Source organism: Somniosus microcephalus, chromosome 6 (genome assembly GCF_052327205.1).
Source record: "Somniosus microcephalus isolate GS21.2 chromosome 6, FLI_Smic_1.0, whole genome shotgun sequence".
In the NCBI taxonomy this organism is placed as follows: domain Eukaryota; kingdom Metazoa; phylum Chordata; class Chondrichthyes; order Squaliformes; family Somniosidae; genus Somniosus; species Somniosus microcephalus.
In genome coordinates this window covers 245,052,617-245,079,923 of record NC_140992.1, presented here as the reverse complement: position 1 = coordinate 245,079,923, position 27,307 = coordinate 245,052,617, and the positions used below count along the sequence as shown (strand labels likewise).

Genomic DNA, 27,307 nt, shown 5'->3' with positions numbered 1-27,307 from the left:
TAGTCTAAGGATAAGGGGTCGGTCATTTAGGACTGAGATGAGGAGACATTTCTTCACTCAGAGGGTGGTGAATCTTTGGAATTCTCTACCCCAGAGGGCTGTGAATGCTCAGTTGTTGAGTATATTCAAGACTGAGATCGATAGATTTTTGGGCACTAACAAAATCAAGGGATATGGGGATAGGGCGGGAAAGCGGAGTTGGTGTAGAAGTTCAGCCATGATCTTATTGAATGGTGGAGCTGGCTTGAGGGGCCGAATGGCCTACTGCTGCTCCTATTTCTTATGTTTTTTTTTTCATATGTAGCAGCTCCCATCTGGAATATGACGATTTTCCATCATATTCTCCTCTTAATTGTACAGCACTTTTGAGACACTTTAATCCAAGTTAAATGCTTTTTGCCCTTGAAATATGAAAAACTGTTACAAGAATCAAAATACTGTAGGATCTGGTGGGAGCCGTGAGATCTGCTGTTCGGTTGATCAATGGCCATCCAGAACCTGGGCCCGGTACCAGTGGCATGCCTGACTAACGTGAGTCTGTTGTTTCTCAGGATAGCAGCACATGTCCAGCCTCTGGCCTAGCCCCTCAGAGGCACACTCAAAGAGCACATGGGAGACAGCCACACAAGTAGTGCAGCCCACAGCAGGTCCATCTCAGGACTCAGCTGTGATGAGATGAGGACCACCTCCATCTCAAGAGCAGCATCCAGCCACACCTCATGACCCTAGCCCTCAGGTGGAAACTAGATGCAGAACCAGTCTGGGTATTAAAAAAGCACTTCTAGGCACTCATGGGGAGCACAGCAATGGGAAGTAGTTTGGTACACTTTTTGTAAATTAAGAATTAAGTTGGACTTTGATTTGGCTTTGTTACTTGATGAGAGAATGGAGTCATGTAAAGTCTGGTTTGGGTGATATGTCATTTTGTTAATGGAAGCCAGAAAGACAAATATCTATGTATGCAATGATTAGAGTTGACTTGGAAGGCTGAAGAGATATGATGATGGAATGCCACTAAGGGCACCACCTTATTCCAAGGAGAAACTATCATTACTGATCTCCCATCGAATGTCCTTAGCGGCTGACACAGAAGAGTTCTCTGAATACTGATCCTCCTGATGCTGAGTTCTCGGTTCCTTAGCTCTGGGCCTACTTCCTCTTGCCATTCCATGTCCAGTCATTACTCAATGGTGAAGTTGTGAAGGGTTAAGCAAGCAACTACAATCCATGAGGTTCACTCTGGAGCTTATAGCAGTGCTCCTCCTGATCTAACAAGGCAGCAAAACCTTGCCTTAAAACCTCAATGACCACTCTGGTGGATGCATAGGTCTTGGTATAGCAATGTTCTGCCAATGAGTTTGGCAGTCGAAAAGGATCATGAATAATGGAAGCAAGGGATATGCCTTGTCTTCCAGAAGCCATCACGACACTCCACTGGGAGCGTAAATACCAAGAACTCTGTCTCCTTAAACCATCCAGCACATTTGCGAGTGTATGACGGTGAATTGACAGGCATAGCAAATATCACCTCCCATCTAGACACTAGGGGAATGAAAAATAGGTGGAACAGTGATGGAAATGGGTCCTGTTGAAAATCACAAACCTCCAAATCAGTTGCACTGCCACTGTGTTCCTAACTCGCGCCGCTACAAACCAGGATTCTCAGGGCCATAGGTTATGGAACAATGTTAATTCACTACCCTTTTCTTCAACCCACATTCACTCTGAACAGCTATAGTAATGCTTTTCCATAGAATTACATAGAATATACAGGACAGAAACAGACCATTCGGCCCAACCAGTCCATGCCGGCGTTTATGTTCCACTTGAGCCTCCTCCCGTCTTTTCTCATCTAACTCTATCAGCATAACCTTCTATTCCCTTCTCCCTCATGTGCCCAATCCGCTTCCCCCAAAATGCATCTATAGTATTTTGTGTATTCTCGTGGTAGAATTGAAATGGCAATAGCACTAAAGGTGAAATGTTGTGCCCAACATTGTCACTAACTCCGAGTGACACGAATGAGATTTGGTTCCCAGGACTAACAGCAGGGTTTTGAGGAATGATGATCTGCTGCAGCGAGAAACAAACACTTTTGGAGGGAGGGGAGGAGGTGGCATTATGGTGCTGCAAACACCACAAGTGACATTTCATTTTATTTTTAAAGTCAGTACTAAGTCCAGTGTACAGGTCACAAGGTTTAAATCCTGCAAACCTGGGCCTGCGACTTGTGTGTTGCAGATTTTCCAGTCTGGTGTAAACATCATCTCCAGGAATTTCCTCATGGTTTCTCCCAGTCTGCCACCGTAACTTCGTAAACAAGGTATTCACCAAACTTTTGCCAAAGTTACGGTTACAGATCGAGAGAAGCCCTGAGGAAATTCATCCCCCTCCCCCTCCCCAAATGCGAGATGAATACAATAGATTTTATAGTACATTTATAAAAATAATTGTAATAATGATACTTGGTAATAGTAATTACCAGTAAAGAAAATATGGGCCTAAGCGTTCAGTCTTTGAGGACTTAATGCCAGATTTAATGTTTATTTTTAAATTATGCATTGCACCAATTATTTTTCTCTTTATCTTGTTCAGGTGCTGAAAACTAATCCGATCATGGGTGCATTCATTATCAGTACCTGCGTTATCTCCATGACATTTATCCTCATAAACGCTTTTGTTTCTGCCTTACTTGTATCCTTCAGTGAGGAGCGGCACCACCCAATGGTTTGTATCAAAAAGACCTTGGACTCTTTATTGCTTTTGCTGACAGATGTTGTAGATTTAAAGTCTGAAATGATCAAATACTCAACCCCCCCCCCACACACACACACACACACTTGCAGATTTACACAGAGGATTTATTTCCCCCTCTTGTGCTAAGGCATTGATTCATGCACAAAGTTGATAAAAATCACATGATTTGCATTCCTACATTAAACTGCACCTTTCTCTTGGGAGCCTCATTATAGGCATGAAAATTATAAAAATTAATCCCTTGTTGCATTTCACATTTTTTTCAGAGGACTTTGCCACTGATGCTGGATTTGCCCATAAAAATGAGTACATAAGTAATCTTTTTCTCTAGCCTGCTCCAACAGGCCATGTCATCATAGATATAATTCAAAGTTTTGATTTTTACAGCATGTGAAATCAGATTTCACTGTGTTTTGCTCCACACGTTAGTTATTTCTGCTGAGTAGTGTGCTATTTTTGCAATTTTTGGATTTGTTTCTGCAAATACTTCCCACATTACAACAGTGACTTCACTTCAAAAGTACTTCATTGGCTGTAAAATGCTTTGAGACATCTGGTGGTTGTGAAAGGTGCTATATAAATGCAATTTTAGTAGTTGCTGTCCTTTAAATATCACCATACAAAATGGTGAGAATGAGAATTCCTTTGAGGGTTCCCACAGCACTGCTTGATTTAATGAGGAAAACAAGTTACTAAGGAGAATTGCAGATGCAACAACACCTGAGCTGCCTTGTCCACATCCAACAGTACCACAGAACCCACGGTTATACACCTGCCACATATACATGGACATGTCTCTTCACAAGAGAGGCGGTTACAAAACTGTGCCATTTATGGCATGATGGCTTTGAGACAACTTCTAGAACAGGGACAGCTCTTCCTGTCACAGTGAAGGCTACCACAGCATTAAGGTTTATGCTACACGATCCTTCCAAGCCATTGCAGATGATGCAAGATCACCCAGGCTGTCGTGCACGCTGCAACAAACTATGTTTGCAAAGGGCAACACCTGCACCACTTTTCCTGTGGAAAGGAGGCATCACCTGGCCAGGACACAGAGCTATTACTGGGTGGCCGGGTTCTCCAGTGTAGGGGCCTGGAAATCTGTGGAGTGTTGTCCCAATCTCCTGCTGTAACTTTTCACATCCACATGGGAATCAGGTCACCTTATATCAATTCCATGGACCACATGAACAGGAAGGGTTTCCACTCAATTAATGTTTAGATGGTATCTGACCACAGAAGCATCATTATGCATATCAGTACCAATATGATGTGTCCAGCATGGCTTCATTCTGTGGCACTCCACGGTGCCTTCATTTTTGAAAGAAGAAATACTGGGTGGATGGCTCTCGGGAGCGAAGGACTACCCTCTGCAGCATTCAATGCTTCAACGTCCAAGGCACAGTTTTGCCAATATTTCTGTTCTGTTTTGCACAATTACACAGCTTTCCTGTCACCACCATAATCATCCTTTAATGATGAGCTGCTGCCTTGCTAGATTTTCTCTCCAGCTAGATTTTATCTCCTCCCACAGCTAATTGTGCTGCAAGCAACCGCCCTGGGCATCTTTTTCATGTGCTTTGAGCCTATTCAAAGGAGGGAGGGCCCAGCCTTGCAAAAGTCAGTAAGATACTGCTGGCACAAGCACACCCGTGCCCTGGATCAGCTCAACCCTGACTTTGCTGCTGTTGCGAAATCAGAGCTTTAATGCACAAGCGGAATCATCGTCTTTGGTCTTGTTTGTATGAAGGATTTTTCGTTGTGTCTGTGGGGGGAGAAAACGTGCAAAATTGCATGATGGGGCATTTGCAGCACCACCACTGCCTTACTCCTGGCACCTTGAGTTGTAATTTCCAGCCTCCTTTGGCAGCAGCCACCCCGAGTGGTGACTGACCGATTCCTGGGATGAGAGGTTGTCCTATGAGGAGAGATCGAGTAGAATGGGCCTATATTCTCTGGAGTTTAAAAGAATGAGTGATGATCTCATTGAAATGTATAAAATTCTTAGAGAGTTTGACAGGGTCTAGAACTAGGGGGTCATAGTCTCAAGATAAGGGGTCAGCCATTTAGGACTGAGATGAGGAGGAATTTCTTTACTCCGAGGGTGGTGAATCTTTGGAATTCTCTACCCCAGAGGGCTGTGGATGCTCAGTCGTTGAGTATATTCAAGACTGAGATCGATAGGTTTTTGGACACTAAGGGAATCAAGTGAAAGGAGGATTGGGCAGGAAAGTGGAGTTGAGGTTGAAGATCAGCCATGATCTTATTGAATGGTGAAGCAGGCTGAAGAGGCTTTATGGCCTACTTCTGCTCCTAATTTGTATGTTCTTGTGTTCCCCCTGACCCTGCACATATGTGCCTGGATTTATTTTCTCAAGTTTAGTCTGCTCGCGATTTACTGTGAGAAATGGAGATTGCTAATTCTCTTTCAATGTGAATCTTTCTGTGAGTGATGCTTGCAGCACAAGGCGTGTTACATATCAGTGAATTCTATTAATATATTTAGGGTAAAGATAACGGGAAATTATAATTAGGCACAGGTAGAGGGCAGGTCACGTGTATCACATGCCAGTGAAAGATGAGAAATGTAATGTGCAGCAATTATATTCCTTAATTCCATAACCATAACTGAGAAATCTAAAGGTAGATTAGCAGTGTCATAAGAATGGAATTATTGAACTATTCCATTATCTGGTTAATTTGTTCCTTTTTCAGCCTTTGGAGGATGAAGAAATAGTTGACCTGTTGCTGATGAAACTGCGCGGCATCATTGGAGTTCAAAGGAAGAAGAAGGAAGAGCCGCTGTAATGGAAACATTCCTCAAGAGAAAAGAGTGAGCATCTGTAGGAATCGGGGATGGAGAAAACTGGAGAAATTGGTGATTGTCTGTAAGATACTGCAACGGGAACATACAATGAAATCAGAAAGTTAAGAAAGGCCGCAGAATATTTTATAGAAACAATAATGGAATGGATTTTTTAGACTAATTTCTTCATTAGTCTTTTATTGTGTTTCAACATTTATGTAATTAGTCATTTTAAGAATTCATGTTAAGTTGATAAATTGTTAGAAACCTCTGCTTTGACATTTAGGAACATAGAATAGGCTCAAAAGGCTGAATGGCCTACTCCTGTTTCTGCCACTCTATTAGACCATGGCTAATCTGTACCTCAACTCCATTTACAGTACGCGCTTTTGCTCCATATCCCTTGATGCTTTTACCTCACAAAGATCTATTGATGTCAGACTTGATCATTTCAGTTGAATCAGCATCTTTTCTTTGGGGGGGGAAGGGAGGAGAGATTTCCACTGCCCTTTGTGTGAAAAGTGCTTCCTGATTTCATTCCTAAATGGCCAGGCTCTAATTTGAAGATTATGCCCCTTTGTTCTGGATTCCCCCAGCAGAGGAAATAGTTTCTCTCTATCTACCCTATTGAATCATTTTAAAGACCTCGATTAGATCTCCCCTCAATCTTTTAAACTCAAGGGAATATAAGCTACGTTTATGCAAGCTGTCCTCATAATTTAACCTTTTTTTAAGCCATGGTATCGTTCTGGTGAATCTGTCCGCCTATGTAAAACTGCATATGTTACATAGCAAAGACCCTTAACAAGCCTTCACAGTCGTTGTCAAGCAGTTTCCACCCCTGCCCCCCCCCCCCCCGCCACCCACCCAAAAATTAAGAAACTTACAAGTCCAAGAAATGTGGACCAGAGCAAGTAAAGAAAGATGTGAGTGCAGCAAGACATGGCATGTTTTGCGTTTGGTATTTTTGTTCTGCTCATTCGTTTTTTTTGTGAATGCTGTACTTCTTTTGTGACATGCACTGTACTTAGTGTAATGTATACACGTGCACAATTTAATCTTAAATAAATACACAATTGACAATCATCTTTATGCTATTGTACAGTTTGCTTTTTACATGGAAACGAAGGCAGCCTGTGTAATCTACCCTGCACTGTAAACATAAATTTTAACTTGGGTTAATTCTTGGGTTGCTGCTACAGTATCTGTACAGCTATCTTGAGGATAAATAAAAATGCACGATTTAAATAACGTGCTTATCTCTGTTTTCCATCAAAGATTTCAGGTCAGCCAATGGAGTGAATTGGAATTGGATTTTCTTCAGGATTTGGGGTTTCAAAATACTGGGAATCCAAACCGGGGATAACATTCCCCCTGATGTCAATTCTACTGAAAAGAAAAGTTGGCAGATGGAATTAAAACGAGATGCTAAATGAGATCTGGATGAAGGATTTTCTAATTGTCTTCAGCTCCTGTATCTTTGTGTGCTCATACAGCCAAGGTGTATGTCAGGGCTTTGGGCTGATATAATTTATAAGCACTACGCAATAGTGTAAAAAATATTTATGAAATCCGTGTTGATGAGCTGGAGTCTGAGCTTCAGACACTGCGACACATCAGGGAGGGGGAGAAGTACCTGGACTCTGTGTATCAGGAGGTGGTCACACCTATGAAGTTAAGTAATTCAGATGTAGCCCATGGTCAGGGACAGGACGGTGTGACTACGAGTGAGGCAGGTACGGGGATCCAGGAGGTAGAGCTGGAGGAGCCGCAGCCCTTGCTCTTGACCAACAGGTTCGAGGTTCTTACTCCCTGTGGGGACAGGAGCAGGGACTGCAGGGAGGATGAGCAACCTGGCCACAGCACCGTGGAACGGGGGGCCATTCAAGAGGGGGGAGTAAATAGAAATGTTGTAGTGGTAGGGGATAGTATTATTAGGGGGATAGATAGAGTTCTCTGCAGCTGAGAGCGAGAGTCCCGAAGGCTGTGTTGCCTACCCGGTGCCAGGGTTAAGGACATCTCCTCTGGGCTGGAAAGAAACTTGCAGTGGGAGGAGGTGGATCCAGTTGTCGTGGTCCATGTTGGTACAAACGACGTAGATAGGACTAGGAAGCCGGTTCTGTTAAAGGAGCATGAGCAGCTAGGGGTCAAATTAAAAAACAGAACCTCAAGGGTGAGCCACGAGCGAATTTGGCTAGGACAAATAAAATTAGAGAGTTAAATGCGTGGCTCAAAGACTGGTGTGGGAGAAATGGGTTTTGCTTCCTGGGACACTGGCACCAGTACTGGGGCAGGAGGGAGCTGTTCCGTTGGGATGGGCTTCACTTGGCCAGTGCTGGGACTAGAGTCCTAGCGGATCATATAACTAGGGCTGTAGAGAGGGCTTTAAACTAACTAGTGGGGGGGAGGTTCCTAGAGAGCAAATAATAAAAATGACAACAGAGAAGGTCATAGACTTAGGTAGCAGTGGGGAAATTAAAAACCAGAGCGTGTCAGGAAGGGGCAGAAGGTATGGAGTAAAAGGTAAAGTAATAAAAAGGGCAAGAGCAGGAACTAAGTGTCACAAAACATATTTGAAAGTTCTCTATCTGAATGCACGTAGCATTCGTAACAAAATAGACGATTTAATGGCACAAATAACTACATATGGGTATGATCTTGTGGCCATTACAGTAACATGGCTGCAGGGTGACAATGCCTGGGAATTAAACATACCAGGTTATTTAACGATCAGGAAGGACAGGCAGGAAGGAAGGGGAGGTGGGGTGGCTATGTTAATAAAGGAAGGAATCACTGTAATACAGAGAAATCATATTGGGTCAAAAGATCAGGATAATGAAACAGTTTGGGTGGAGGTAAGGAATAATAAGGGGAAAAAAACACTAGTGGGCGTAGTCTATAGGCCTCCGAACAGTTGCAACTCTGTTGGATGGAGTATCAATCAGGAAATAGTTGAGGCTTGTAATAAGGGAGCATCTATAATTATGGGGGATTTTAACTATCATATTAATTGGACAAATCAAATTGGGCAGGGCTGCCTTGAGGATGAGTTCATTGAGTGTATTAGGGATGGGTTTCTTGAGCAGTATGTAACTGAACCGACCAGGGGGCAAGCAACCTTAGATCTGGTCCTGTGTAACGAGACAGGATTAATTAAAAATGTCCTAGTAAATGATCCCCTTGGAATGAGTGACCATAACATGGTTGAATTCCATATTCAATTAGAGGGTGAGAAGGTTGGATCTCAAACAAGCGTGCTAAGCTTGAATAAAGGAGACTATGAAGGTATGAGAGTGGAATTGAGTAGAGTGGATTGGGAAAATAGATTAAAGGGTTAGATGATACATGATCAGTGGTGTACATTTAAGGAGTTATTTTACAACTTCCAAAAAAAATATATTCCACTGAGAAGAAAAGGGTATAAAAGAAAAGACAGCCATCTGTGGCTAAGTAAAGAAATTAAGGATAGTATTCCACTAAAAACAAGGGCATATAAGGTAGCCAAATCTAGTGGGAGGATAGAGGATTGGGAAAACTTTAAAAGACAGCAAAAAATAACAAAAAGATTGATTAAGAAAGGGAAGATAGATTATGAAAGTAAATTAGCAAAAAATATAAAAACAGATAGTAAGAGTTTTTATAGTTATATAAAAAGAAAAAGGGTGGCTAAAGTAAATGTTGGTCCCTTAGAGGATGAGACCGGGAAATTAATGGTGGGAAATATGGAGATGGCAAAAACACTGAATGAATATTTTGTATCAGTCTTTACAGTAGAAGACACTAAGAATATCCCAACACTGGACAAACAGGGGGCTATGGGGGGGAGGAGCTAAACACGATCAAAATCACTAAGGAAGTGGTACTCGGTAAAATAATGGGACTCAAGGCGGATAAATCACCTGGACCTGATGGCTTACATCCTAGGGTCTTGAGGGAAGTTGCGGTAGGGATTGTGGATGCATTGGTAATAATTTTCCAAAACTCCCTGGACTCAGCAAAGGTCCCGGCAGACTGGAAAACTGCTAATGTAACACCCTTATTTAAAAAGGGCAGTAGATAGAAGGCTGGAAACTATAGACCGGTTAGCCTAACATCTGTGGTAGGTAAAATATTGGAGTCCGTTATTAAGGAGACAGTAACAGGACATTTGGATAATCATAATTTAATAGGACAAAGTCAGCATGGTTTTATGAAGGGGAAGTCATGTTTGACAAATTTGCTGGAGTTCTTTGAGGAAGTAACATATAGGGTGGATAAAGGGGAACCAGTGGACGTAGTGTATTTAGACTTCCAAAAGGCATTTGACAAGGTGCCACACAAAAGATTATTGCTTAAGATAAAAAATCACGGGATTGGGGGTAATATTCTGGCATGGATAGAGGATTGGCTATCTAACAGAAGGCAGAGAGTTGGGATAAATGGTTCATTCTCGGACTGGCAATCAGTAACTAGTGGTGTTCCACAGGGGTCAGTGCTGGGTCCCCAACTCTTTACAATCTATATTAACGATTTGGAGGAGGGGACCGAGTGTAACATATCGAAGTTTGCAGATGATACTAAGATGGGAGGGAAAGTAGTGAGTGAGGAGGACATAAAAAACCTGCAAGGGGACATAGGCAGGCTAAGTAAGTGGGCAGAGATTTGGCAGATGGAATACAATACTGGAAAGTGTGAGGTTATGCACTTTGGCAGGAAAAATCGTAGAGCAAGTTATTATCTTAATGGCAAGAAACTGGAAAGTACTGAAGTACAAAGGGATCTGGGGGTCCTGGTGCACGAAACTCAAAAGGTTAGTATGCAGGTGCAGCAAGTGATTAAGAAGGCCAATGGAATGTTGGCTTTCATTGCTAGGGGGATAGAATATAAAAATAGGGAGGTATTGCTTCAGTTGTACAAGGTATTGGTGAGACCGCACCTGGAATACTGCATACAGTTTTGGTGTCCATACTTAAGAAAAGACATACTTGCTCTGGAGTCAGTACAAAGAAGGTTCACTCGGTTAATCCTGGGGATGAGGGGATGGACATATGAGGAGAGGTTGAGTAGATTGGAACTCTACTCATTGGAGTTCAGAAGAATGAGAGGCGATCTTATTGAAACATATAAGATTGTGAAGGGGTTGGATCAGGTGGATGTGGGGAGGATGTTCCCGATGATGGGTGAAACTAGAACTAGGGGGCAGAGTCTTAGAATAAGGGGCTGCTCTTTCAAAACTGAGATGAGGAGGAACTACTTCACTCAGAGGGTGGTAGGTCCATGGAATATGCTGCCCCAAAAAGCTGTAGAAGCTACATCATTACATAAATTTAAAACAGAAATAGACAGTTTCCTAGAAGTAAAGGGAATAAAGGGTTATGGGGAGCGGGCAGGAATTTGGACATGAGTCTAGGTTCGGATCGGTCATGGCCCTGTGGGTAGCGGAGCGGGCCCAGGGGCCGTGTAGCCTGATCCTGCTCCTATTTCGTGTGTCTAATTCTGTTAGATTCAGGAGATGGTTCTGTGATAGTAGATTGGCGGTTAGGATCAGATCAGCCATGATCTTATTGAATGGCGGAGAAGGCTCGAGGGGCCGATTGGCCTACTCCTATTTCTTATGTTCTTATGAAATCCATGTATTCACATAACACACAGCAGATTAAGCTACCAGCAAGGTGCAGCACAGCCCCATTCTACACAGCTTTAACAATGTTCTTTACACTGCTGTTCAGTAGCACTACACTGTAACAACTGCTTGTTCAGTAACGTCTGTGCTTAAGCTGAAGATTCATTACATTTCCTACCTCTGCTACCAGAGAGGAGTCAGATATACTACTGCACAAAATCATGAACAAATAAAATAGACGATCCCCATCGGCAGAGACCATTGCATCTTTCAAAGGAAAATTGAATAAATGCAGAGGATGTTACAGGGCTTTAGGGAGAGAATGGGGTAATGGATTCGTTTTGGATTGCTCCATCAAAGAGACAGCACAAACATGATAGGCCAAATGGCTTCCTTCTGTGCTGTAAACTTCTATGGTTCTATACAGTGTGCATGTCAGTGATGATTCAAGCAGCAAAACAGCTATTCTAATGCTTTAATTAATGATGAGGCATTGTGCACCTCAGATAAAAATGGGAAAAGTATTATAGGCCTTGAATTACACCACTAAAAAACAAAACTCAATATTTAATGTTTTTCCCATTTAAATTTTTGTTTTACCAACCTTTAGGTGTCCCCTTATCATTCCCTGACTTAGAGGGCAAAGGAGCAACCTATTCCCTGGGCTTTGATTCCATCCCTACAACCAGCTAGGCACGAGGTCAGTAGAAAAATGAGACCTAATTGTTATAATTACCATATTACTATGAGGCTGGTGCTGACCAACAGCATAGCCTCCCTTTGCCCATCATCTTTCTTTGCTGTGAACTGGACTGATCTCCTGACCCAAGTTTGCCCCCAGTGAGGCTGCTCTAGTGGTGCAGATGCTCACAAAATTGAGGGAAACTGTATACAAGGTATCAATTATTTTATTAACTCTATTTTTTCCTCCGCATCATGGATATTAGGATGGTGAATGATTCTATCTACAGCTTAATGCTCTGTTCAGGACATAAATCCTCTCACCCTGACTTATTTGTCCAAGAGATTGTTGTACATTGCCTTTGTTTAACTGAATTACAGGTAATTGATCCTCTTCCCTGCATTTGGTGTAATTATTTACTCATGCCTCAGCCTTTAAAGTCAAAATTATTGTCCTAACTAAATTACAGGAAAAGATTACAATATGTATTTACACTGCAATTTGCAATATCCTTGTGGACAGCTATGGCGATCTGTAACCATTGTAATCAAAAGGGAATTATCACCGCATATATAAACCTGTATAGAAAAGATTGAGACTATTGAGTAATCCGATATTTCAACTACCAAATACTTCAGTGACATCCGATCACCAATGAGTTGTAAGCACAGTGGAGTCCACATTAATGGACAAAATAAAATTCTGTTAATAGCTTACGTTTCTTACCTGAATTGATCACAAATTCTGTTCATTCTTCTCCACCTCTGCAGTCCCAGAGTGTGAGTAAATGAGTTGCTGCTGCTTCATGTCTTTGAGTTGGTTTGATTAAATCTTCCCAAAACCTAGCAAACTCCATCTGTTTAGATTCTAATAAAACAGAGGCCAGCACTGCATTTACCCCAACCCAGGGTGAAAAATATCAGATGTAACCACAGCCTATACCTCCACAAGTTTTGTTTGAACTGGGTTTATTAACATTGACGTTTAAAATGCTTTAATACATTTACATTGAACAACTGGAAGTAAAGCCAGCCAATACCGAAAGATAAAGCCCGCAAGATAAAGAAAGAGGTGTTCATTTTTCATCATAGTTCACACCTGACAGTGTTAAAATATGAATTTTCTGAGAATACAAAGCACTGACGGTCAATCACAATTTTAATGCTTCGAAAGCAATTAATAGGCCACTTAACATTATCATGCCCCTTTGAACCTAACACCTACACAGATATACACCCACTGTGATAAGATCATAGTGATGAAGAAGGTGAATCACAAGCTAAGATACAGAAGCACTGGTGATGAGGGAGTAGAAATTATGGGATTGTTCAGGGCAATGTTCTAGTATGCCAAGTTCCTCATCTTAGTTATTTGGGCATATAACTCCTAGTGGGCCTGCTTTACAATAGGAGGCTTTGGGATCCAAACTCCATGCTGTGGTCATGGCTGGCTTCCATATATAGGCAGCCATGTATGGGGAGGGGTGGGGGAGGAATCCCAAGAGCTGAGGGATTCACACAGATTAATGAGCACTGCGAGGCGATGCCCTCCAGTAGTGGCATGTATGGAAGAGCACTGTAGCAGCTGCTTGCTTCTCATCTCAATAGCACTTATGTGTCACCAGGTAGCCCTACATAAGATAGAAAACATCTCTTAACTATCTACTTCTTTCACTTCTGTAGTGACAGTTCAAAATCTTCCCATTCATTAAACTTACAAATGCCAGGTCTGACTTCATCGTCGCCGGGTCAAAATCCTGGAACTCTCAACCCAACAGCACCACACAGACTGCAGCGGTTCAAGAAGGCGGCTCACCACCACCTTCTCAAGGGCAATTAGGGATGGGCAATAAATGCAGGCCTTGCCAGCGACGCCCACATCCCATAAACGAATTTTTAAAAAACAGCCAGAGCAAAGACCAGTGAAAACCAGAGTCCATGATCCTGTCACTAGATTGAGGGCCTGATTTGGCAGTGTAAATGCTGGGAGCTGAAGCATAGGCAGGCGGACTGGCTATATGGGAAAGCGGGAGGTTTCCTGAGTGCCTCCGTGAATGGCTCTATATTAGCACCCCCCTTTTTCCATGAGAATTCCCTTTCGGGGATCCAGTCCACCCCTGTGCGCAGACATTAGTTTCCTGGAATTAAAACTAAACAAACAGCAATATAAAAGCACCTAAATTACTCACTTTTACTCATTTTTTGAAGGCGTGCTTATGCCTAGAGCAGAGTTACACATGGACAAATAGACCATCAGCACATTCTACTGTGATTATGCTAGGGATATATATAGGCTAAGATGATTAAATACTCAATAGGAGTCAACAGCTCTCTGCTCCTGGTGGGGGATGTTGTCTTTGAAGGCCAGCAGGCAGGGTTAGGTTGGATGAATATGCTGGAGTTTTTGCTTGTCCCCTTTGGGGAGCAGGGAGTATTTTTGTAGAAATTTCTCCCTGGATTAAACGTGTGGGGTAGAGCTACGACAGTTCGATTGCACACAGGTTTGCAAAATGAATGGGTTTGATAGTCCAAACGTCCATTTCTTGTTCTATGATTTTTTTAGTCTGCCTTTTTCTGCTGAGAGGATTTCACACTGCCTTGAATTCCAAAGAGGCCATAAAGTTTCTTCAACAGCAGGTCTCCTACTTCCTGATCTTCAGATGACTGGGCAGCAAAAATATATATATTTAGAATAATGGCAATTAGATCTTAAAAAATGCAACCATATGAAATACTAATAATACATTTATAATGTATCTGATCTTCTAATTGTAAATGATTATTTCTTCTGGCAATAATAAATTGAGCAACCTTTAATGGTAAATTAAAGGGGCCCTTCCTATTGACAGAGCTAGGGACTATAAGATGTATGCCAGCTTTTTCTATGCTACAACCAGAATTTTGCCTTCCTCAATCTTCAAACTAGATCTTGCATATTGGTTGGCTGGGGATAAACCACTTGTCACATTTTCCTTTAGATGCACAACAGCTGTATTGACTATTACAAGCAGCTGCATGAAGTAACCAACACATCTTTATCGCTACCCTGGCCTTGTTGCCAAGAATCATGTAGGGGCCAAAAATCTGTGGTTGTTCAAGGGCACGCCTACCGTTAGTCTGGCGAGAAGTGCCGCAAATTAAGCCAGGACCCGGATTATGCCAGTTCCAGGATTCCATGGCAGTTTCCAGTCAGCTGTGATTAGGCCAGAGCCTTCATCTGTCCCATTGCAAGGACACCGATGTAGGCGAGGGGCGTGGGGTGTGGGTGGAGGTTGGGACTCTCAGGTCGGGAGTTTCCCTATTCCCAACCTGGAGATAGAGCAGCGAGCCAGTATACCGATTGGGACCATGTGTACTGGCCTGCTGAATAGTGCAAGTGGAACCCTGAGGGTCCAGGCCTGGCTTGTGACCTACCCAATTAAGAATTTTTTCATAATTTATTGGCCCCTTTATAAAGGGCCCCTGGCAACTCCCGCCCTGGGACCAGCACCTTCCATTGCATTTTGTGGCTTTTCTCCTCTGATGGGTGTCCAAAATCTGCCCCAGTGGATGGACACCCACCTGGTTTATTTAAATTACATGAACCGACCTGGAGGGGGTCAGCAGATCCTGGCATTTATGCCAGGAACAATGCCCTATGGGTTTTCAGAGGCTTTGAGGTGGTTTGTAGTCCCCCGACCACCACCTGAAATCTGTTAACTCAGCACAGACTATGGATTGAAGCCAGAAGCTTCCTGATCTGTATGGTTGAACTGCTGCCTCAACTATTCTCATAGAACCATCAACATTTATGGCACAGAAGAAGTCCATTCAGCCCATTGTGTCTGTCTCAGCTTTTTGCTAGAGTTCACCAAAACTAATCCCACTGCCCTGCTCAGTCCCCATCACCTTAACCAGCTGAGCCATCACGGGAGCACCAAAAGGTGTTTCAAAGCTACTAATTTGCAGATATATTTAGTCAACTGGTTACAAAAAGTTTACTTTCTCTCAAGAAAAATGTACATACTATTGGAGAATGTCGTTCCTCTGAGAAGGTCACCGTAATTACTGAAAGGAAGAGGTTTAAGGCCACGAATGTAACACAGATGGTGGAGGTAGAAATAATGATTGCACCTGCAGTGGGATAAAGTTCCATCACCTGGGTGCGAAAAAAGCATGAAAACACAGTTAGGAAAGAAGCAGGAGACTTTGAACTCTGTGTTACATCTGTCAACATGATCTAGTAGTTTATAACCAGTGTAACAAACAGGTGGCTAAGGGTTAATGTAGCTTAACTAGTGGGAGATGCTTCCTTGTCTGAAAACTACACTTGAAAATGGAAGAAAAAAGCTGAGATTTTTATTCTTTGTTGACTGCTCATCAGCATTCACTCCAGGGATAGGAATAGTCCAAAATAAAATAAAAACCCTATTCTGCTGTTTCAGATATTACAAAGGATGAAAAATATCTCAAAACAAAAAGATGACAACACAAAAATGTGTGAAGTTATAATGAAGAAACACCAACTAGGCATAAGCAGCAACTAATCTGTTTTGGAATTACAGTCCCCACCACTTATACTGTCCACACCACTTACACTGTCCACGCTATATGGGGCACACGGCACTAAGCATTTGCCATTACCATAGGAGTCAATTACAAAGACATTGCTTCTGACACATTAAACACACCAGCTAATTCGGGCATAGGGGAGGTGGAAGCATTGCCATCTTAATGTTCACAAGTTGCCACCAACCCCCTTTAGTGCTGTTGAATTGATTAGCTCTATAACAAAGACACGCAATATTTACTGAATTACTCCGGTATGTCGTAGCGGCAAATCAAGTCTGCAGGGGACTCTGGAGCAAAAGAAAGAATCACAATAATCCAGAGATGGAGACCTGGTGAAAATCTACGGTTTCTCTTTTTGTATACATCGCAAAGTAGTTTTAGTGTCCACCCTCTTATAGAGGGAAAATAGTGATGCGAAATACTCTCCAAACCTCATTCATAGAGAAATGCTTTGCAAAATATAAAATGTTCCCTTACCTCTTTATAATTGAAGTGCCCCAGCTGAAGACTGAGCATTGTTGCAGCGGCCTTGAAGAATGTACTGTAGGAAGACAAGCTCGGTCCCAGCATCACATAGGACTGCAGCATACAGAAATCACAGATCATTTCAGTAATGTCTCCATATCTTGGTAGTAACTTCCTCTGCTGGTTACTTGAACAACTCACATTAATTACAGTTTTGGTAAAGTTTGATCATGCTATGGTTAGCAGCCAGCTGAAATTTAGATGTATGGCTTAATTTGAACTTCCTCCATGTAGGTGAATAGAGGGTGTCCATCCGAAATATTGACCTACATTTTTTGAATCTGGGCCACAGGAAGATATCTCATCCACCACCACAATTTTCCAATTTGCACTGAAGCTTGCCTTGACCACGTGCCTAGACTAGGAACATTTACCCTTTAACATCTCTTCCCTTTTCAGGTATGATAAACCTACTGTATTCTTTCAGCATAATAAATAGGAGCAGGAGTAGGCCAATCGGCCCCTCGAGCCTGCTCCACCATTCAGTAAGATCATGGCTGATCTGATCCTAACCTCAAATCTTCTATCACTCTGCATCCATCCGAACCCATGTGATCTCCCAGGAGAGGCGAAAAACCAGATAAAAGACCCCATGGCCAATTTGGGAGAAAAAAATCTGGGAAATTCCTCTCCGACCCATCTAGGCGATCGAAATTCTTCCAGGAGATCACTCTGTCCCTATATTTTCTACAGTACTTACCTTCTGTAAAGGCGATCTCCACCCCAGCCAGGAACAGGAATAAAACCATCTCCTGAAATCTAACACAGAATTAGAACACAGTAGGAGCAGAACCAGGCTACACGGCCCCTGGGCCCACTCCACTACCCACAGGGCCATGACCATTCCGAACCTAGATTCATGTCCAATTTCCTGCCCGCTCCCCGTAACCCTTAATTCCCTTTACCTCTAGGAAACTATCTATTTCTGTTTTAAATTTATTTAATGATGTAGCTTCCACAGCTTTCTGGGGCAGCAAATTCCACAAACCTACCACCCTCTGAGTGAAGAAGTTTCTCCTCATCTCAGTTTTGAAAGAGCAGCCCCTTATTTTAAGATTATGCCCCCTAGTTCTAGTTTCACCCTTCATTGGGAACATCCTCACCGCATCCACCCGATCAAGCCCCTTCACAATCTTATATGTTTCAATAAGATCGCCTCTCATTCTTCTGAACTCCAATGAGTAGAGTCCCAATCTACTCAACCTCTCCTCATATGACCACCCCCTCATACCCGGGATTAACCGAGTGAACCTTCTTTGTGCTGACTCAAGAGCAAGTATGTCTTTTCTTAAATATGGACACCAAAACTGTATGCAGTATTCCAGGTGCGGTCTCACCAATACCTTGTACAACTGCAGCAATACCTCCCTGTTTTTATATTCCATCCCCCTAGCAATAAAAGCCAACATTCCATTGGCCTTCTTGATCACTTGCTGCACCTGCATACTAACTTTTTGAGTTTTGTGCACCAGGACCCCCAGATCCCTTTGTACTACAGTACTTTCCAGTTTCTTGCCATTAAGATAATAACTTGCTCTATGATTTTTCCTGCCAAAGTGCATAACCTCACACTTTCCAATATTGTATTCCATCTGCCAAATCTCTGCCCACTTACTTAGCCTGTCTATGTCCCTTTGCAGGTTTTTTATGTCCTCCTCACTCAATACTTTCCGTCCCATCTTTGTATCATCTGCAAACTTTGATATGTTACACTCGGTCCCCTCCTTCAAATCGTTAATATAGATTGTAAAGAGTTGGGGACCCAGCACTGACCCCTGCGGAACACCACTAGTTACTGGTTGCCAATCTGAGAACGAACCATTTATCCCAACTCTCTGCTTTCTGTTAGAGAGCCAATCCTCCACCCACGCCAGAATATTACCCCCAATCCCGTGATTTTTTATCTTGAGCAATAATCTTTTGTGTGGCACCTTGTCAAATGCCTTTTGGAAGTCTAAATACACTACGTCCACTGGTTCTCCTTTATCCACCCTGTATGTTACTTCCTCAAAGAACTCAAGCAAATTTGTCAAACATGACTTCCCCTTCATGAAACCATGCTGAGTTTGTCCTATTAAATTATGTTTATCCAAATGTCCCGTTACTGTCTCCTTAATAATGGACTCTAACATTTTACCAACCACAGATGTTAGGCTAACAGGTCTATAGTTTCCAGCCTTCTGCCTACTACCCTTTTTAAATAAACATTTTCTGTTTATATTTCTAACATTCACAGTTTTTATTTTATCTCAAATTGGGCTGGCTGCTTTTATCAGTGAAATCCTTTCTAAATACCAGTAAGTGTTGCATACAATTGTGCATCACTCCACTGAGCCTTCAAAGAGTGAACTGTATATGGTAGAACTTTGGGCCAATTTTGCCATTCTCGCAAAGTTGATCCAGGCTCGTAATTGATGACTACAATTTTATGGGGTCACTTGAATAATTAGCATGGCCTCCCAGCACAGATTTGGCCTTGAGTTAGCCTAATGGAGGATGTGAAAAATTTGGCTAGTAGCTCAAATTTAAAGGCATATGGTCACTGTGAAATTATAGTTTTGCTTAACAACTGAAGTAAGACTTTCAATTGACTAATCACTATGTTGTAAGCTAAACAACATGCAGTAGAAAGGTTGTTTCTCCTTACCACACTGGAGTAGGCCACAAGCAGTAGTATTATGATAACAAATAAACCTTTGAGTTCCTCCCAGGATCTCTGCATTGCAGATGTGAACAGATGCAGCTTCGGGTTCAGATGCAGCAGACACCAAAGCTTCACTGTGGTCAGTGCCACCAATACAGCGATGACGTAATTAAGAGCAGAATTTATGATGGCCAATCCATGGAAACTAACAAATCTGCAGAGATAATAATATAGTTGAAAGATCGATGGCTGACATGGAATTTTTCTAAAATATTCTCTCCAATCAGATAGCAGAAGGATGCCAGGGACCGAAAGAGTCCAGCATCAGCCAAGTCATGGTGAGGAGGTTCGGGAGGACCTCGCGATCTGGGAGAGAGGGGAACCCAGGGCAGAGGAGGCCTAAACATTTCTGCTCCTCCTGGCCCCACGAGGAAAGTAAAATGACTTACCTTTTGGGTGTCTTCTGGCCCTGACTCCTCTTCCCACTTGGTTGGTTTGACTGGGCAGCCACACCGGTTTCTCCACGCAGGCCTCTGGTTAGAATAGCAGTTGGGTCTCGATTGTAATGATCAATAACATGTCATTCTATAGTGGACACTAGGTGGAGCCGTAGAGCTGTGTAGAGCTGTATGTTGCTGTATGTCTATATATATATAAGACTACATTGCCCACGAGGCACCAGGCTACCCACAAGGCAGTAGTCAAGATGGAAACCTCTAGAATGATGCTGTAGAAGTCCTCATGTACTGAAGTCCTCATATATTAAATAAAGTGACTAGCTTAGAAGCTAGCTGTGTTCATAATAAGAATGTCTAGTTATTAATGAACATAATATGGTACCAGGAGTTGTGAAAATCTGCTAAACATTGTTAAACGCGAGATGGAGTCTTTGAAGCCACCAGGAGGTTTGAATCTCATGGGAAATGTCGACTATAATTGGCGGACTTTCAAACAACAATTCGAACTCTACATTGCTGCCATCGGGTTCGGTACGAAGCCAGACGCAAGGAAAATAGTGTTGCTGCTCACGGTTGCAGGCCCACAGGTGATAGAGGTATTTAATACATTTGTATTTAATCCAGAGGAGAACAGAGACAAATTAGACGATGTGCTAAAGAAATTTGATGCACATTGTTCTCCCAAAAAGAATGAGACCTATGAAAGATACGTGTTCTGTTCAAGGACACAGCGGCAAGATGAGGCTTTTGATAGCTTTGTGACCGATCTGAAACTGAAAGCACAGACATGTAATTTCTCTGAGCTGAAAGCATCCATGATTCGTGACCAAATTGTGTTTGGTATTCATGATAAAAAGGTCAGGGAATGTCTGTTGAGAGAAACCGAACTAACATTGGAAAATGCTGTGAAAATATGCCAAGCCAGCGAGCTAGCTCAAAAGCATGCGAAGACTTTCAGTGAAATCAATAATGATGCGATTGTAGTAAGTGCTGCTGTTGGTGCTGTGTTCTACAAGGGGAAGCAACATGGGCAGAACAGAAATGAAAAGCAAACGGAGGAAGGAATTTTTAATTGTAAACGCTGTGGTTACAAACACCAGTTAAAACAATGCCCAGCGTTTGGAAAAATGTCATGGAAAGAATCACTTTGCCGAACAATGCTTTTCAAAAGTAAAAACAAAGAAAGGGCAACAAGTCCAAGTCAATGTGATTGAGGACACTGATATAAGTGAGACATTTTTTGTATGAATGGTGTCATGTGACAATGTCAAAAAGGATACAGAAAATGTGCAGCCCTCAGATATGGACAATGCTGAACATAAAGTTAATGCAGTAAAAGAGGACAAATGGATGATCCCACTGCAGATAAATGGAGCATTAGTTACATTGAAACTAGACACTGGGGCAAAAGCAAACTTAATCAGTATGAGTGACATTAAAAACATGAAAAAGCCCAAAATACAGAAAAAGTCAGTACTACTGAAGGACTATAATGGACAGAAAATAGATAGCTTAGGTGTATGCAGACTTAAAGTGACAGTCAAAGACAAAGTGCATCATCTCATGTTTTCTGTTGTGGCTGAAGGACTTGATTCACTACTGGGTGACAAAGCTTGTGAAGACTTAGAACTGGTCAAGAGAGTCTACCGTATAAACTGTGCCATAAGCAGACCAGATGACTCAGTGGATTCTGTAGTGAGCAATTTCCAGGATGTGTTCAAAGGATTTGGAGTTCTACCATTCACTTACAAGATCCAGCTAAAGGAGGATGCTCAGCCAGTGGTACATGCTCCACGAAGAGTTCCAGCACCCCTGCATGACTGACTCAAGAAAGAACTGGACAGAATGACCACACTAGGAGTCATCAGGAAAGTCGAAGAGCCAACAGACTGGGTTAACTCCATGGTATGTGTAAAGAAGAAGAACAATGATCTAAGAATATGCATGGATCCAAAGGACTTAAATGCAAACATAAAACGTGAACACTACCAGATTCCCAAGCGAGAAGAAATCACCAGTGAAATGTCAGGTGCCAGATACTTTACAAAGCTTGATGCCTCACAAGGATTTTGGCAACTAAAACTGGATGAAGGAAGCACCAAATACTGTACCTTCAACACACCATTTGGCAGGTATTGTTTCCTCAGAATGCCTTTCGGGATAATATCTGCATCTGAAATCTTTCATAGAGTGATGGAACACATAATTGAAGGTCTGGAAGGAGTCCGGGTCTATGTTGATGACATCATCATCTGGGGCTCCACACTGAAAGAACACAATGAGCAACTGACTAAAGTGCTACAGAGCATACGCCGGAATGGACTGAAGCTCAACAAAGCCAAGTGTCAGTTTGGCATCCAGGAAGTCACTTTCCTAGGAGATAATCTATCTGGTAAAGGAATAGAGCCAGATATGGAAAAAGTAAACGCCATACTCAAAATGCCCCAACCCACTGACAAAAAAGGAGTGCTACGCATCATGGGGATGATAAACTTCATTGGAAAATTCATTCCTAACTTGTCAGCCAAGACAGCCTGTCTGCGAGACCTGCTACGTAAAACAAATGAGTTCGCATGGACAGAAAGACATGAACAAGAGTGGATAAACCGCAAAACAGTGCTGACAACCACACCTGTACTCACTTTCTTTGACCCAACAAAGAGAATCAAAGTGCCAATGGATGCATCAAAAGATGGCCTAGGCACGGTCTTGCTACAAGCAGAGGGTGAAGATTGGAAGCCTGTTGCCTATGCCTCCAGGTCGATGACTGATTCTGAGTGTCGATACGCCCAGATTGAAAAGGAATGTCTAGGCTTGGTAGTTGGACTAGAAAAGTTTCATGGCTACATATATGGACTTCCCACCTTCACAGTTGAGACAGACCACAGCCCACTGGTTGCCATCATAAAAAAAAATCTGAATGAGATGTCGCCAAGGATTCAACGACTCATGATGAAGCTGCAAAGATATGACTTTGAACTGATCTACACACCAGGCAAATACATAGTGTTAGCAGATGCACTATCCCGAGCACCCACAATGAGTCAAGTGAGCTCTATTGAAGAAGACGTGGATGTTCATGTGAGTATGGTCACTGCTGCGCTGCCCGTATCAGACACAAAATCAAAGCAAATAGCAGAAGAAACAGTAAAAGATACAGTGTTACAAACAGTAATAGAGAACATTCATCATGGTTGGCCAAAAGGTTCCTGTCCAAAATATTTTCACATAAGGTCAGAATTGAGTGTCACAAGTGGACTATTACTAAAACAGAACAGAATAGTCATTCCACAGGCTCTACGTCAAGACATGCTCAAAAGGATTCATGAGGGACACCTCAGAATTGAAAAATGCAAAAGGAGAGCAAGAGACACTGTTTATTGGCCTGGCATAAATAAGGACATTGAGAACATGATAGGCAAATGTGAGACATGTCAGAAACACCAAAACATACAAACAAAGGAACCAATGATAGTAGCTGACATACCAACAGCACCATGGCAAAAGGTTGGTATGGACCTTTTTCATTTAAATGGTAAAGAATATCTAATAGTGATTGTCTACTATTCTAACTATCCTGAGATGGCGCTGCTCTCAAGCACCACAGCAAGCAGTGTCATAATGCATGTGAAATCCATCTTCGCCAGACATGGAATTCCCAGGATTGCCATTAGCGACAATGGTCCGTGCTTCAACTGTAAGGAGTGGCAACAGTTTGCAGCACAGTATGAATTTCAGCACATCACATCCAGTCCTCTGTATGCTTAATCAAATGGTAAGGCAGAGAAAAGTGTTCAAGTTCTCAAGCAGCTACTGAAGAAAGCGACAGAAAGCAAGTCTGATCCTTATCTCGCCCTGCTGAGCTACCGAGCCTCACCTTTAGACTGTGGTTCTTCACCTGAACTACTAATGGGTCGCAAGTTGCGTACCACGCTACCCTGCTGTGCAAAAGAAAAGTAAGGAACTGAGACAGAGACTTCAACTGTTAAAGCTGAAACAGAAATCATACTATGACAAGTCATCCAAACCTCTAAAACCATTGACAAGGGATGATGTTGTCAGGATTGAGGATCCAGATGCATGGAGCAGGAAAGCTACAGTTCTTGAGGAAGTAGGACCAAGGTCATACACTGTTAGAACTGAGGAAGGACAGATTCTCAGGAGGAACCGCCGTTCCCTCCTGAAAACACAAGAGACTATACAAGAGCAGATCGATGACAATGCCGCAACTGCATCTTGTCAATCACTACCAGAACAATCTCATGAAGACACATCAGACTTACCCATGTTGAGAAGATCCACACGTGAAGTAAAAAAGCCTGATAGACTTAATCTTTGAGTATAAAGTAAGACTTTGAAAATGTGTTGACTGTTGTGAAAATGTTTATGTTTATAGAGCACTAGCAAAAGTGTTACTTGTGGTAAACCACTTTTACCGTTTACTATCGTTACACTATAGTTATCACTGTTAGATCGTTTCCCTATAGTTATCACTGTTCACATTGTTGTATCACTGTACGAGGTCGCCTCTTGTCACGCTGCTATACCTGGGCTGACCACTGCCGACTCCGCCCATGGCTCCACCTACCTGCCCGGGTATAAAGGTGGTCGACTGGCTGGTATTCCTCCTTCTTGGATCCGATCACCCACGAGGGTGGGCTCTGTTATTTAGTCAATAAAAACCTATAGTTACTTTCTTAACTCGTCGCTTTTCATTGGACGAATTGATAGGTATATCATTACTGATATCATCTTTATCGTTTTTCTTGAAAGTTGATTGATATTGATTTTGTTTAACCTCAAAGAAAGGGGGATGTAATGATCAATAACATGTCATTCTATAGTGGACACTAGGTGGAGCCGTAGAGCTGTGTAGAGCTGTATATTGCTGTATGTCAAGATATATATAAGACTACATTACCCACGAGGCACTAGGCTACCCACAAGGCAGTAGTCAAGATGGAAACCTCTAGAATGATGCTGTAGAAGTCCTCATGTACTGAAGTTCTCATATACTAAATAAAGTGACTAGCTTAGAAGCTAGCTGTGTTCATAATAAGAATGTCTAGTTATTAATGAACATAATATCGATGACCAGTTATCGGAGCCCAATCTGAATATTTAAAGAAGGTTTGCACAGGGTGTATTTCCTGCCTGCTCGGGAGACCAGGTTAAAATCAGAACCTGTGGGAAGAGAGTGGGACCTTGGCACATAAGTCCCATGGTCCATTTTAAATGCCCGTCAAGTTTCTGTTAGTTGGGCAGTGTTAAAATCGTCGGCTCAGTCTCTGAAAATGTTCATAGACTGGGCACAAAAGCCAACAATTGTGTGACAAATTTACATAGGCAAAATCCATAATAAATGTGGACATAGGCATCCAGTCCAGCCTCCAAATGTGATGTCACAGGTGGAAGAAGTGGCCAGCCCTCCCACATTGGAATTTAGGATCCTATCAGAAATGTATCAGATATGAACTCGGTGAAGTTTATAAGGAATCACATGTAAAAATAAAATTGCTAATTGAGATAAAGTTAAGAAACAAAAACCGATGGCTCCCATCACAAAATGTCAGGGTTGCAAACATATCAGAGGAATTAAATATTTATCATATTGTAGAAGTACCTTTGAGGGTTTTTGAGATAATAATCTAGAGTTCCTCTTTCGAGTGATAATCGTTTCAGAAGCAGCGCAAATGCACTCCAACTGCACAGGATGATGGACATTTCGATCAGGTTACGCTTATCCTGTAAATACTTAAAATTCTGCTCTTTGAGGAGCTTTCCCTAGAAAAGGAGGTGCAATTAATATTTTTGAGCAATTGAAAAATATGCAAAATAACAAAGTATATTTTATTTTAGATTAAGTTATAGTGAAAACATCTTGGGCCATATTTTCCTCTGGTTATTAATTTAAATGATAAAGCAGACATGAATAAACAGGTGAACAAGATGACAGAAAGAAGTACATAACTTTATGTCCACTCTAAGGTGAAAGGAAATTAGGATAAAACATGCATTTGTTAAGGTGTTGTTAAAGAGCTGTCCTGAGAAAATTATCAGCTTGCCTTTTTGTGGAAGTTTGGCTTGAAACACAAGAGCAAGGTATATTAAGACAGAATAATTTGGAACACTAAAATTTGGCCATTTCTTGTATAGTATGACTTAGCACTTTCAACTTGTCCCTCATATCCATATTGGTCCAGAAATTCGGGTTTCCACGGGTGAGTACGCGCTGGGTACTCACCCATAAGCCCAATGGAAGTACCGGTTTCGTGCATGCACTGCGCATGCGCGGGAAACCGGCACTTCCGTTCCCCTGAAAGAAGGGGTTCAGAAGTCGATCGTGTGCGCAGGAGAGGCAGCGCGTGCGCATCAAACTTAGGTTTTTTTTGCCGCTTTTCCCGGGAAGGTAAGTCTCCAGAAGTTAGACATGTAAAAAGCAGTTGCAAGGCCTGCTTTTTACAAGTGGTGAATTAATTCAAATTAAAACATCTTTTCCACAGGTTTATTATTTTTAAATACTTTAAAGAAAGGTAAGTTTGTAGCGGTTCGTGTAGATCGCCACTAAATAAGAGAGTTTGACTTTGACGAACTATCAACAAGTTGTTTATTTACAGGAACAGACTAATTACAGCAGGTAAGATAGCAGGTAAGATGGCTGACTGTAGGAGCACCGTGGTGTAGGTCTTGTCCCAGCGGGGACTCCACGAGGACTGAGTTCGCAGTCCTGTGGGGAGCGTGATGACGTCATCGCGTTTGTGTTGTGACGTCATCACGGTGTTCGCGTTTCCCGCGCTTAGGGCATCACGTGATGCGCGTCGTTGCATCGCTGGCCGTTGAGGCCGAAGTCGGGAGGCCGGGCTGTGCCGGTGCTTGCCGCGGGAGCGGAAGATTGCGTCGCTCCCGTCGGCTGGCCGTTGAGGCCGAAGACGCTAGGCCGGGCTGTGCCAGCGCACGCACATCACGTTGTACGTGACGTGACGTCAGCACGCTAGGGCGCACCTTAAAGGGGCAATGGCCCCAACAGGTAAGTTAAACATACAGTAAGGTAAGTTAAAGGGAATTATGTGTCTCAATGTAAGGGACAACCAGTGGTACCGCCACATAGGCCCCCCCAGAATTCGCTTTAACGAAAGTCCAAGGATGAGATGGTCTGACGAGCTGGTGGTGACGGCGGTTGTGCTGTCTCGACTTGGTAGGCGAGGTATGAAGATGCTGCTCATGAGCGGATCCTTACGCGCGTCGTGGCGAAAAAAACGTATCCGTCAGGCGAAGGACCG

At 42.5% G+C, this 27,307-nt stretch overlaps 2 protein-coding genes across 2 annotated transcripts in view; one reads left to right on the top strand and one right to left on the bottom strand.

Moving 5' to 3' along the window:
* LOC147116616 (polycystin-1-like protein 2) overlaps positions 1–6,646 on the top strand; it is a 90,787-nt gene extending 84,141 nt beyond the window's left edge. The window contains exons 20-21 of the mRNA XM_085992055.1: positions 2,596–2,727; positions 5,476–6,646. Coding sequence (XP_085848181.1) covers positions 2,596–2,727; positions 5,476–5,568 — 225 coding nt within the window. The 3' untranslated portion in view covers positions 5,569–6,646. The remainder of the gene's footprint in view (positions 1–2,595; positions 2,728–5,475) is intronic.
* A 6,161-nt stretch (positions 6,647–12,807) lies between these two features.
* Positions 12,808–27,307, bottom strand: part of LOC147116614 (polycystin-1-like protein 2) — a 135,851-nt gene continuing 121,351 nt past the window's right edge. The window contains exons 30-34 of the mRNA XM_085991701.1: positions 25,651–25,811; positions 19,573–19,783; positions 16,878–16,979; positions 15,856–15,987; positions 12,808–14,513 (exon numbers count right to left, since the gene is read on the bottom strand). Of these exons, the coding sequence (XP_085847827.1) occupies positions 14,409–14,513; positions 15,856–15,987; positions 16,878–16,979; positions 19,573–19,783; positions 25,651–25,811 (711 nt within the window). The 3' untranslated portion in view covers positions 12,808–14,408. The remainder of the gene's footprint in view (positions 14,514–15,855; positions 15,988–16,877; positions 16,980–19,572; positions 19,784–25,650; positions 25,812–27,307) is intronic.